The sequence below is a fragment of the Thunnus thynnus genome, chromosome 6 (genome assembly GCF_963924715.1).
Source record: "Thunnus thynnus chromosome 6, fThuThy2.1, whole genome shotgun sequence".
In the NCBI taxonomy this organism is placed as follows: Eukaryota; Metazoa; Chordata; class Actinopteri; order Scombriformes; family Scombridae; genus Thunnus; species Thunnus thynnus.
In genome coordinates, this window is record NC_089522.1 from 31,611,016 (window position 1) to 31,624,470 (window position 13,455).

Genomic DNA, 13,455 nt, shown 5'->3' on the forward strand with positions numbered 1-13,455 from the left:
TAATCACTTTTTATTTAGAGGGCTTTATTACTGTACTGTGAATGTGAATCATTGACTTTGTCTCTGTTTTGTACAGTGTAAGCAGCTGACTTTCAGCTGTATTCCTTTTTTAATGATAAACTATTAACAGTACATTAAAACAATTAGAGCTGCACCGATTAATCGATTAGTTGCCAACTATTTTATTAATCAGTTAATTGTTTTGAGTCATTTTTTTTTGAGGAAGAAAATTTCCAAATTCTCTGATTCCAGCTTCTCAAATAATATTATGTTCTGGTTTCTTTAGTCCTCTGTGACAGTAAACTGAATATCTTTGTGTTGTGGAAACAGGGATCAACATTTTTCACCATTATTTGACATTTCATGCACCAAACAACTAAACGATTAATTGAGAAAATAATTAACAGATTAATTGATAATGAAAGTTGTTAGTTGTAGCCCTAAAAACACGTTAAAGATGTGAATTCAGGCTGAATGTAATGACCTAATGACAAAGATTAATTCCTGAATTAAGTGTTAATTTCTTTTATTAAAGACTTAAAATCAAAGCGAGCATCCCATAACTTCTTTATATAACCTGAATTATATGAATGAGCCAAACCTTTGCTTCCTAAAATATCATGATTTATGTTTGAAGATGTAAATAAAACAGATTAAACTGTTGAAGAGAACAATCAGTGTCTTCTGTCAGATAATTATTTAATTGAAATCAAATTTTAAAGTCTTAATAAATAAATAATCTAACAGTATAGATAATGTATATACAGTGATGAAGTTTAACTCTATCGTCTGTCTTTTTCTGTCCGTCAGACGTTCCCGTTCTTCGGAGTCGTGCCGGCCATCTTGAATGAGTCAGGAGAGGAGCTGGAGGGTCCGAGTGAAGGATACCTGGTCAGGAACTTTACACTGTCTTTACTTTATACAGAAGAAGATGTCTGTTAATTAAAAATCTACGACACAACCGTGTTTCACCCTCTTAACTCGTCACGTGTGCTTCCGGCTTCAAACAGGTGTTCAAACAGCCGTGGCCCGGCGTGATGAGGACGGTCTACGGAAACCAGCAGAGGTTTGAAACCACCTACTTCAAGAAGTTCCCCGGATACTACGTCACAGGAGACGGTGAGACGAAGCTGCTCAGATAAAACACTGATGACCCCGATGAAATATATCAGTTTTAATTCCTTATTCTCTTTTATGCTTCTTAAGTTTTATTTATTTATTAATCTTTATGTAGTTTCAAGTGAAGAACTGCGATCGTCTCCTGATAACAACCACAGTCTTCAGCTCTCTGTGTTGGAAGATTTTATTGATATTAGATTGATTGATACTTGTCTTCTTTTCAATGCTACTTATCAGTCCGGCACTTTATCAATACTCTTCTAGGTTCCAGTTTTATTGTTGTGCAAAAAAATAATGAATTCTGAACAGAATTGGAATTTATTTATATGTTTTATATATTGTTTTTAAAGCATAAATAGCATAATATTTACCTGGAAACAAATGTAAAAATAGAAGACTAATCAGTTAGTCAGTTGACAGTAAATTATTCTGTACTGTTTTGATAATTGATTATTTTTTGAGTCATTTTTTAAGAAAAAAGGAATATCTTTGGGTTGTGGACTGTTGATCGGGACAAAACAAGACATTTTAGTTTGATCTGGGGCTTTTGGGAAACAGTGATCAACATTTTTTATAACTTTCTGACATTTTATGGACTAAACAACTGATCGAATGATCAAAAAAAAAAAAAAATCAACAGACTAACGAATGAAGCTAGTGATCAGATTCGCTGCTGGTTTAGGGAACCGCCTTCTCAGTCAATACGTCTACAGGAATATGAAACACTTAAGCTACATCCGGCCGTTACAGTCATGTAAAACACCGTCTGATTGACAGGTGGAGGGAGATTGTGTAACAGTTGAAAATATCACTTTTATGTAATTTATGCTTGTTGTGATGTTTTGATAAATTACTTTTATTGGCTTTTTACTCACAAGAACTGAAAATACTCTGGATAGTTCAAGGTTAGAGGCTTTAATAGTTTAGGGATGTTAAAGTGTGTCTGTGTCACATTTTCCACCTTAAATTCAACTTACAGTATAAATGAAAGTGAAAAATAAAGTAATAATCATCCAGTCACCTTCACCCTGCACTGTGGCTCAACTGTGCTGCGAGTTTACATCTAAAACACTCTCATTGTTTATTTTTCAAAGTCTCATATGTTTCTTTTTTTTTAATCTACAGGTTGCCGTAGAGACAAGGACGGCTATTACTGGATAACAGGGAGGATAGACGACATGCTGAATGTCTCAGGTAAGACTGACTGGCTGAGCTTGTTTGATTTAAATCATCTAAATTAGCATCACACCTGTGTGTCACTAGTGTGTGTTTGTTAGTAAGCTGTCTTTACTATTTTCTCCCTATATTAATGTTTTTTTTCCCTAAATATTAGAAAACAAAACAAAGACATTGAACAGACAGCACAACACACTTCTACACACACACATGCAAACACATACATGACAAGCTAAGAAGGTTGTACTTAAAAATTAAGGAATAACAATACATAAAACATCTGATCTCAAATCCTCTGGAAACGTGGCTTGAAATCATAAAAATGCATATATGATATCAAAGTTGATTGTCTCATTAAACATCCACAAAAATCTGAATGAAAATAAACATTCATATCTATCAGAAAACTGAGCTCAGAAACAGCTGATTTGGCTGCTCAAAGCATCTCTCAGGACTGTGTGGGCGTGTCCAGATCACGTTTGATTGACAGCTCACTTTCAGCTCAAGTACCGTTTTATTTTATATTCATTCACTAAAACGTTTTGCTGATATGGAATAAACTACCAAATCTATCAAATGGACCCTACTTGGTTGAAAGCTTGAATAATCGACTAATTAGCAAAACAGGTTAAACTACCCAAATCTGTGTTTTTATTGAACTATACCTCCCAGAGTATGACGCTAATCATTTTAGCATCTTCCATTCACTTACATGAAACGGTTAGCATTAGCATTGCTATGCTACACTTTTGAACTACTTATCCACTCCGTGATTAATACAGATTTGGATGGTGTACCCAAGTTTGCTAGTTAGCTTAACACAGTAACTTTCAAACCATATCAGGCTAATTTGAATTCTCAATCTAGCTAAAAGCAAAGAAAAGTGCACTGCATTGTTTTCTCATGCGGGAGACGAGAGTGTGTTGTGAAGTCAGCTTGGCTGGATAGCCACGTCAATCATCCTTCTCCTAAATATGATTGGGCAGGTATTTATTACGTCATAAATTCCCTCGCTTAGCCCCGCCTAACTGCAACCCAGTAACAAGGGAAGGGAGAGAAACTTTCTAAAGAACTACATAGACTATGTCAAAGGCTGTTCTCATACTTTTTAGATGTTTACTATAATACTAACTACTATAACTAATATGCACATTACACCCCAAATTACATAATTAATAGCCAATCATGGATTTGCCTTTCCAGGGGCTTTAAAGGATAACTGGCGATTTTCTGTATTTTTCTTATTTTTTACAAATCTCGTGTTCAGAGCTGAACCAACAGAAAAATATAAAAAATGGCCGTTCATAACCTTTTAAGAGATCATGTTCCTGTATTAAAAATCACTAAGATACTACTAAATGGAAAAATATCTCATAAGTCTACATGTCAACTATGAATGCATCGTATAGCTTCTTAGAAACAAAGAACTGAACTTTAAAGAGTCGCTTCTCTTGTTTTCCTGAGAATTTAATTCCCTCCACGATAAACTGAGAAGATTATTCTTTACCTTCAGACGTCAGCCGCTTCACTCTCTCCGTTCTCCTTGTGTTTGTTTCCTGCAGGTCACTTGTTGAGTACAGCGGAGGTGGAGTCGGCTCTGGTGGAGCACGAGTCCGTCGCCGAGGCCGCGGTGGTGGGTAGACCTCATCCTGTCAAAGGAGAAAGTCTCTACTGCTTCGTAACTCTCACTGAGGGAGTGACGTACAACCGCACGCTGGAGGCAGAGCTCAGAAAACAAGGTCAGTAAACGTGACAAACTTTATAAGACTCAAAATTTTTGGAAGAATTTCTGAAACGGCTTTTAAATCATCTCAGGACACTAAAAGTCTCAGCGGAAAGCAAACTGGAGACTTTTTAAACGACCAGCTCTGATTCTGATCCTCCTGAACAGTGTGTCAATAAATCAAATGGGATCACTGAAGGTTTTTCAGGCTTTGGTCATAAAAGAATCTCATCATATTCTTTGTTATGTGCAATTAAAAAAAAGCCTCAGAAGGTTTAAAAAGTTTTGCATTTAATTAAAAAAAATGAAATCCCTCCTGTTGCTCTCTCTGAGGTTTCTTCCATTTTTTTCCCTGTTAAAGGTGTTTTATTTTAGGGACATTGACAAAATTGATTTGCTTGCTATAGACTATTCAATTCAGTTACAACTTTTTTTGAACATATGAGACGTCTGTATCATCTATAAACTACAGTGGACTGAGCTGCAGGAAGCTGTTGAATGAGTTTCAGTGAGCACCGTCACTGTCAATGCTGTAGCTTCAGTAGCAGGAAGCTCATCCACTCACTATGTTTAGGTCAAGATTTTAGCTAGGAATGCGAAGTAGACAATTATTTTCTTGATTCATAGGTTAGTTGTTTGGTCCATAAAAATGATGATCTGACATGTTGATAACTTTTTCCCCAAAGTCAAAGATGCAACCTTAAATGTCTTGTTTTGTCAGTTTACTGTCATAAAGGACCAAACAAACCAGAACATTTTCACATTTAAGAAGCTGAAACCAGAGAATTTTGTCATTTTTTCCCTGTTGATGGACTCATCGACCAGCTGATTTTAGCAGAATCTTAAATTGTTCATTATGTTAAGTGATTAAATACATTACCAATAATTGTTATATTCAGCTGGGAAGTCCTGACAAAAATATGATATGAATATCAATAAATTAATGAACTTGATAAACACTTGTTGCCCTTATTGTCCCTACTGGTTCTCTGTTATTCTTTGACCAGTTTGACCATGAAAAAGGTAGTAAATTTTATTCTATGTGGTATTAAAAGTGTATTTGTAAAGTCTTAAGTCTAATTCAGTGTGTGTGTGTGTGTCAACAGTGAGGGAGAAGATCGGTGCCATCGCTACACCAGACTACATCCAGAACGCACCAGGACTCCCAAAGACCAGATCTGGTAAAGATACCGAATAAACAAACATGTAATGATTGAAGTCAGAATAATGCAGGTTGTTTGATACTTTTTGAAAGGAACCAAACCTGCAGGATATACAGCACTAATATATTTAGGTTCATTTTAGTTTAAAGGGTCAGTTCACCCCAAATTACAAAAACTCTGCATTCACTCATCCTTTGTGGTATCAGACCATGCAGATAGTTTTTGGTTTAATGTGCAGATATTTTGAAAAGTTTTATTTGTGATGGTGATTAATCGATCAATGGTGGAAAGTGGAAAGAAGTTCAAATAAATGATAGTTTATCATTTGTTTTTTACTGAAATTCAAGTACAGTGACAAAAATCTGCATTTAGTTTGATGTGTTGGTGTCGATGCTTTCAGAAAAAACCGTAAGATTTTATACTTCCAACCTAAAACAGCAACATCTCTATGCAAAAAGAATTTACTAGTTACTCTGGATAATCTACAGTACAAATAATTTCTTTGAAAATTAGCTTGCTGCTTAAGTATGGCTGCAAGATTCAACAATTCAACCTTTCTCTTTAAACATTTGTTGATACGAGCCAGTGAGAAGAAAAACCAAATAAAACGTCGTGATTCTTTTCTGCTACAGTGTGAATTTTAATCCTAATTGTTCTACAGTTATAAAGCAGTTAAATAACTTTGATCTTCAATTCTAAATGATTTCCAACCTTTTCTGCTTGATCATTATGGACATTATAACAAGCTTCTGTCTCTCATCCACCAGTTTTAGTAGATCTGCTGTATATAAATTACCTGAACTGTAGATAAAAACAGGTAAACAAACATTCACACAGGGTGATGCAGGTTTATTTGTAAAACACCTTCCAATGACAGGTCAACTCAAAGTGCCTTACATAAGACTTAGAAAGGCAAGATATAAAAGAAACATGATGATGGCTGTGTAAAAAGACATAAATGGGCTATAACTGAATAAAACATTTAACTGGAGAATAAAAGAGATGTTTTAGATTTTAAAAGAACTGAGAGTTGAAGCAGGACTTAAAAATTCTTTTTTAAGTCCTGGTGCATTCTAAATCATGCAGAACTTTATAACTTATAAATAACTTCATGGAAAGAGAAGTGACATTATTAAATAATTAAATATACAACACCGGACGTCAGGGTTACCAGGACACCTCATTGTTGTAAAGGTTTGACTGATGTCTTTACAGAAATATTCACTTTACTTCTTCACTTTTTTGGGGGGTCTTTGTTAGTCTTGGTGAGGACTTGAGCAGCAGGGGTCTGAATCAGCTGCAGGTTGTCTTTTTAGAGAGACCTGTAAAGGCAGAGTGACAGTAATCAAGCTTACTGAAGATATAAACATGGACACCTTTTCTCTAAATCCTTCTCTAAAAGTCCTTTAACGAACTCACCGTCACCTCTGCCCTGTGCTCTCTGCAGGTAAGATCATGCGACGGGTGCTCCGCAAAATCGCCTGCGACGAAAGGGACCTTGGCGACATCTCCACGCTGGCGGACACGTCGGTGGTCGATCAGCTCTTCCAGAACAGATGCTGCTCTGCGGTGTGACGGCCTCGAAGATCCTCGCAGGGAGCCTCCGACTGCAGCCGCACGCCAGCGGCCACAAATCCAACCAGGGAAGAAAAAAGAGGAGGAGGAGGAGGAGGAAGGAGAAAGGAGGAGGAAATTCCAAGAACTTGGTCTTGTCCAGCAAACAACCTTTTAGCTCCTGATGAGGACGAGTGCAGCAGAGCCTGTATTTAAAAAATGACCCCCACTGTCCATCATAAGGTTTGCCAACATCTGTCTGGTAACTGGTAGAAACTTCACGCTAACAATAGTTAACTGATCATTTTAACAGCCAGAAGTAAAGTCTAGGAATTAATAAGTACATCAAAAGTAGACGTTGAAACTGCAGTTAAAATACAAGGCAGTGATGTTTTATGAGAGCGAGAAGCCAGGGGTTGTTTCTGGGTGAGAGGTAACACTTCATTTCAGGTTTATTTCAGTGTTTAAGCCAATAACACACAACAATATCTACTTCTCTACTGCTAACTAAAGATCTAGTTTCAGTATTTGTACAGTAGTGAGTCATCTGTCAACACAATAGTTTTTTCTGTGGTCAAAAGATGAGTAAACACACTGGAATAAGTCCCATATGAAGTGCTACCTTTAACTGCCCTGTAGTTAATATAACAAGTCGTCTCCTCCCCTCGCTCGATGCCATAGTACTGTTATGTACACTGATGATCAGCTGAATCTCAGAACGCTCAATATTTCTACTAGTTTTAATTTCTATTGTATTTTTTTAAACAAATATGTAGATTTTTGTCTTTTTTTTTCTGTTTTTATTTCGACTGATTTTTTTGACATAGGTTTTGTTGGGTATTTTTGTTAGTATGTCTGCACGCTTGTTTGTTCTTTTTCTTCTTTAAGTTGTAGAAAAGCCATCAGACTCTTCTGTCAGTCTGGGAAATGTGTTCGACGTCATAAAGCTCAGACACCAAACATCTGGCTCCTCTCAAAAGCCCCAAACCAGCTGCTGGTCACCAAAAGACCAAACACTGTTTCTAAACCTGAAAACAAGAGTCAAATTTGGTTTCACCATGTTTAGTTCCACATTTCATTCAGACTTTATAAGAGTCTCTAATTAATAAAGGTACCAGAATCACTTCCAAACGGCTGTAATTATAGAAGGGAAGCATGGATCATGATAGTGGTATTACTATAAAAAATAATAAATGTTCCTTTAAATCAAAGCTAAGGCTCAGTTGTCAATAAGACATCATTGGTGTCATTATTCATGGCTTTTGTTTATTCATTTCGAGGAAACAAGAGTATTTAAGATTGTCTTTATCAAAGAAAAGTTAACCTGTTTGTGGATCAAAACAACAACCTTTCAAGCAAAAGTACACTGCATCAACGTAATAACTGAACTAGGAGCTAATTTGGGGCTTGAACGGTTTCTATTCTCAGTTTGGTTTGTAGACATCTGTGGTTTTGAGAATTTGATTCTGACTGTTTGAGTGAGATGAACCAGAAGCAGGACCTCCGTATAGATTTATCATCAGCTTTTCATTATTATTTTTTTAATTTTTTTGCTGTTTGTGTCTGAATGTGCCAACCTATGGTAAATAACAGTGGAGCTGGGTGTAAAAAGATAATAATCTAATGTTTAAAAAAAGTGCAGCTGCTTATTTGATTCAAAAGCATTTTTTTTGTCTGTATAATATCTCTAATGAAGGAAAGAGAACATTGCTGTTTGTTTTTTTTCTGTTCATCCTCAGTTTTGTGTTGTTTTCATTTCCCTGTTTGTATCAAAGTGTATGCAATGACAGTAAATGGACATGACTACTGCCTCTCATCCTCTGTCTCTGGCTGTTCCTTTATGCATTACGGAGTACTTTGTTTGTACCTGAAGGGTCATGCGATCAAAATCACATTTACAAACCTCATGTTGGTTGTTGGCAATGTTGGGCCATTAAATTATTAGTCAGTATTATTATTTTAGAGCCCCCCTCCACACAAAACTATTTGTCTTCTTGTTCCTTCAGTTGGATGTTTGAGCTTCTCTGTGCAGGATGATGTATATGCAGATTTTGTTTTCACATTCATCTGCTGAAGGAGGAAAGTTTCTCTGTGGTCATCTTAAATCTCAGTTCAACACGAGGATGTAGGAGCATGATCTGTGAACAAACAACTAGTTTGGAGCCAATCGTGGTCCAGTATTCAACTTACACAAGTATGATGTGGGAAATTGAAGCCTCCAGGGATGTAGGAGTCCAAAAATTCAGATCAATGAAGGAGGAGTAGATGTGCTTAAAAAAATTCCAACTAGTGATCAGGCACAAATTGTTATTCAATGCAGAGTAATGTTTAGCTTTATGTACCTGTATGACTTTATACAGGTGGAGGAGTGTATTAGGAACACAATAACCCTTATTTATTCACAGTTTTGTGCTGTTGAGTATAGTATAACTTCATGGAAAGAGCAATGAAATTCAACATATTCAATAATGTCTGTATCAGTCGTTGAAACATCCCTCAGATCTCTCTGAAATCCGCTCTGTCAGCCCCAGATGTCAGCAATCATTGGATTTGGACTTTTTTTTCCTCCCTGCACCTGCAGCACTGAAATTGTCCACCAGGGTGAGTGACAGTACTTTCTAATCTTAACCAAAACTGCTGCAACAGAGCTGTAAAGCAATAAGGTGTAATGAGTAAGTACAGAGAAGCAAATTAGTGACAAATTAAAGGGGAAAACCAACAAAACAGAGGAGTGAAATTGGTTATGGTTATAGTAATGTGGCATTCATGTGGTGTTGGAATAATTGGAAAAATGAGTTCTTGCTTGGGAAATTTCATGTGAATGCCCCCTCAAATCAGAAAATTTTGGCACATGACTTGTAAAAAGTTGACATCATATATGCAGAAACATGGCAGATGAAAGTAAATGTTTTTTGTTGATGGCAAAAAAAAATTCTAATTCACATTTCATATCAATTTTTTGCTCATGTAATTTACAATATGGCATCAGGTTGGAACTGTTAGTTGCTGTCAATGTAGAGTGACCTAGATTAGTTAGAGAAGTATAGTAATATTTTAGTTGTTTTAGGGAATGTACTAGTGCAGCAACAAGTCTGGGACCAAATACAACACATCTTTGTAGCGTCCGTGTTGTTTCCACATTATGACTTAAAAGCTCATGAACACACCTTAACAAGTCAGAAGAATGACGTCCCAGCTCAGGATGATGGGACCATCCGAGGAGCAGTGAATGCAGCATCAGACGATCAGTGTAAGCCAATCAGAGGCAGCGTAGAGCAGGTTTTTAAAAAAAAAAAAAAAAAAAAAAAAAAAGCCAACGGCCGCAGCATTACGGTAATAAACGGTTGCGCTAAGGTCTTTATATCCTTGTTAACAGTCCAAAGACGTGCGGATAAGTGAAGAAATGTGTCAAAACAGAATTTCCAGAGCCGTTTGTGAAGGTTTCAGGCTGAAGCTCCAGCAGGTGCTGTCAACAGGAGGGAACTTTTGCTAACGGGAACTTTTGCTAACGGTAACTTAACGGCTCAGTCTGAAAGTACCAGTGCCGACATTAGCCACCAGCAGAAGCATCAGGTAAGGGTCACTTCCAGCAGACAGCGTCGCCAACATTACATTAGAGACAAGATAAGGCTGGTAATTACTTGGTAATGCTGGTGGACAATGGCTCAAAGGGGCAGAAAGCAGAAATGAGAACAATAAGAAGTCAACGGATTATCATCATCAAGCTAACGGCTACAGCGGGAATTTGGAGGGAAACTACAATAACCATAATGGCGACGGCACAAGTTTATGGCCGGCGATGTGCAGCAGGTTCATATTTACGGTGTAGAGTTAACCATCAGTTTCTTTAAAAAGGTAATAAAACAAAACAAAACACTTACCGCTGTTTGAACAGTATTTCCAGAAAACTCAAAGACTTGTCAGTAACGCCTTATATTACAGGTCTCACGATTTTACACTACTTTCCTGGAAATGTTCTGAGAAATTTGCAGGTATTTAAAACTGTTAAATTTCAGGACAGGGTGGTGTAATTGGTCAAATTATTTTAGGAAATGGGGAAAAAAAGTGTTAAGATGGCTTAGTTATGACGTCAAATATGACAGAAATAATCTATTACAGACCAAAAAATATAATGTAACATTAAGCATGGAATTGTGAAAAATTTCAGCTAATTGTTATGAAATAGGTTTTTATCAGGTTCTTTGTTTCCCCAACGACCATTTTATTTCATTATGCTACTTTTCATCACAAAGTCTATTAATCAAGACAAATAAGGCACAGCTAGCACTTTTCTTCCGGGGTTTTTTTTTTTTGCACCACCCTTCCTGTAAAATGAAGAAAAAAAAAATCATAACCTACAAATTACTCAGAAAAATGAAAGGAAATTTGTATAAAACTAAAGGGCCTGTAGAATAAATCGTAACCAACTTTTCTAACTATCTGGATGAAAAAATATTCGGTCCGCTGATTGATTAAAAAAAAAAAAGACATATTTATTGCACACATAGTTCGGCTCAAGCAAATTCATCCGCTACCCAACCTGTAACCATAGCACATAAAACATTAAACATTAACATTAAAGAGCACAGCTGTCAAAACTTACTCATTATGAAGTTTTGAAGAATGGGACACAGCAGAGGAAAAAGAAATAGAGAAGAAAAGAAAGAAACCAAGTGAAAAACAACACAAGGAACTGACACTTGAGGAGATTAAAATGATAGAGGAAGAGGAGGATGAGATTAATACAGAAAAAGCCAACAAAATGGGCAGTTAATATACTGAGAAACCTCTGCATCGTGTCGTTGATTATCTCTCATTACTTAATTGAAGATACAGAGGAGGAACATCCAGACTCAACGCTGTCCCTGCTGGTCCTGCTGGGTGAGCTCAACTAACTTTGAGGACTTCATAAATCAGACACAAGGCCAAGAAAGAAGCTCCTGTAAGGTAAGACCTGCATTTAATTACCTCTACCTGACTGGATATGTGTTAGTGACCGGGCTTTCTGCAGGGCTGCTTGTTCTGCTTCTCATGAGTATTCATCTCTGTAGCTGACATTCACTTCTAACTGGACTTGACACATAACATCATGTATTCTGGAGTGGCTGATATGATTTGGCTGTAAGTTTTCTTATTTATATGTCTTATTTGGTTAGCTGTAATTACACAAACTAGCTCAAGTTAGATTTGCATGGGATGCTCTCTACATTGTATTTTAATTTATTTATTTAGATCCTCATTAGCCACTGCCAAGGTAGCAACTACTCCTCCTCGGGTCCATACAAGTAAACAACATTACATCATAATGCAAAACAATAGTATGAAGCAAAAGGGAACAAAAAAACAATGAACAATGACTCAACAACAACAAAACTACTAATAAAGATAATAACAACAATGACAACAACCCAAAGATATTCAGTTCACTGTCATAGAGACTAAAGAATTCTCTGTTGTTAGTTTATTCACATGAATCAGACTTAATTAATGATTCTGCTCGTCCCTCATCACGTGTCCCTCCTTGCAATGCTTCTGTCCCCCACCAGGGGGCCCACCCCACATTTTGAGAACCAGTGGGGTAAAGTGTGCTAATTTCTCATAAACAATATTTCCTTTGCATAAAAAAAATGAGAAAGTGTGACTATGTATAGTGATCAAACACACAGTAAATCTGTGGTGTATTACTATGTGCAGCAGTGGTGGAAAGTAACTAAGTTTGCTACTCAAGTACGTGGATACTTGTACTTTACTTGAGTATTTCCATGTGATGCTACTTTCTACATTTCAGAGGGAAATATTGTACTTTCTACTCCACTACATTTATTTGACAGCTTTAGTTACTTTTCAGATGAAGATTTGACACAATGGATAATATAACAAGCTTTTAAAATACAACACATTGTTAAAGATGAAACCAGTGGTTTCCAACCTTTTTGGCTTTTGACGTCTTACAAAAAGCAGTGTGTAGTCGGGGTCACATTTCACATGTCTATGAGTTGTTAACAGCTCCACCAAATAGTGATTTTTCCCTCTAAACTTCTCACATGCTTTCATTTCATTAAATGTTCAAATGATCCAATATTTCAGCAAAAATCAAAGATTAGAGAAAAAGTCCAAAAACTGAAAACAGATTTGTGTATCAGAACTTTGTTTTTTCTTCTTTCCTCTCCCATTAATCATCTCACCACCCCTCAGATTTATCTGCTGACCCTTTGGAGGGGCCCGACCCCTAGGTTGGGAACCACTGGACTAAACTAGCTAACTGTATATAAAGTAGTGTAAACTAGCTCCACCTCCAGCAGCTACAACAGTAACATGCTGCTCTAACACTGATGCTTCACTATTAATAATCTAATGATGTCATATATAATAATATATCAGTCAGAGGGACCAAACCACTACTTTTACTGCAATACTTTAACTACATCAAGCTCATAATACTGATGTACTTTTACTGCAATACTTTAACTACATCAAGCTCATAATACTTATGTACATTTACTGCAATACTTTAACTACATCAAGCTCATAATACTTATGTACTTTTACTGCAATACTTTAACTACATCAAGCTCATAATACTTATGTACATTTACTGCAATACTTTAACTACATCAAGCTCATAATACTTATGTACTTTTACTGCAATACTTTTAACTACATCAAGCTCATAGTACTCTTACTGTAGTAGGATTTTTTTATGCAGGACTTTTACTTTTA

General features: G+C 36.4%; 1 protein-coding gene across 4 annotated transcripts in view; it reads left to right on the plus strand.

Annotated features, from left to right (window-relative positions):
- acss2 (acyl-CoA synthetase short chain family member 2) overlaps nt 1–8,551 on the plus strand; it is a 36,504-nt gene extending 27,953 nt beyond the window's left edge. For all 4 annotated transcript variants that reach the window (XM_067593376.1, XM_067593375.1, XM_067593377.1 and 1 more), the window contains 6 exons: nt 811–891; nt 1,011–1,119; nt 2,245–2,313; nt 3,858–4,034; nt 5,125–5,199; nt 6,629–8,551. In XM_067593376.1, the coding sequence (XP_067449477.1) occupies nt 811–891; nt 1,011–1,119; nt 2,245–2,313; nt 3,858–4,034; nt 5,125–5,199; nt 6,629–6,756 (639 nt within the window). In that variant the 3' untranslated portion in view covers nt 6,757–8,551. The remainder of the gene's footprint in view (nt 1–810; nt 892–1,010; nt 1,120–2,244; nt 2,314–3,857; nt 4,035–5,124; nt 5,200–6,628) is intronic.
- Nucleotides 8,552–13,455: the final 4,904 nt, after the last annotated feature.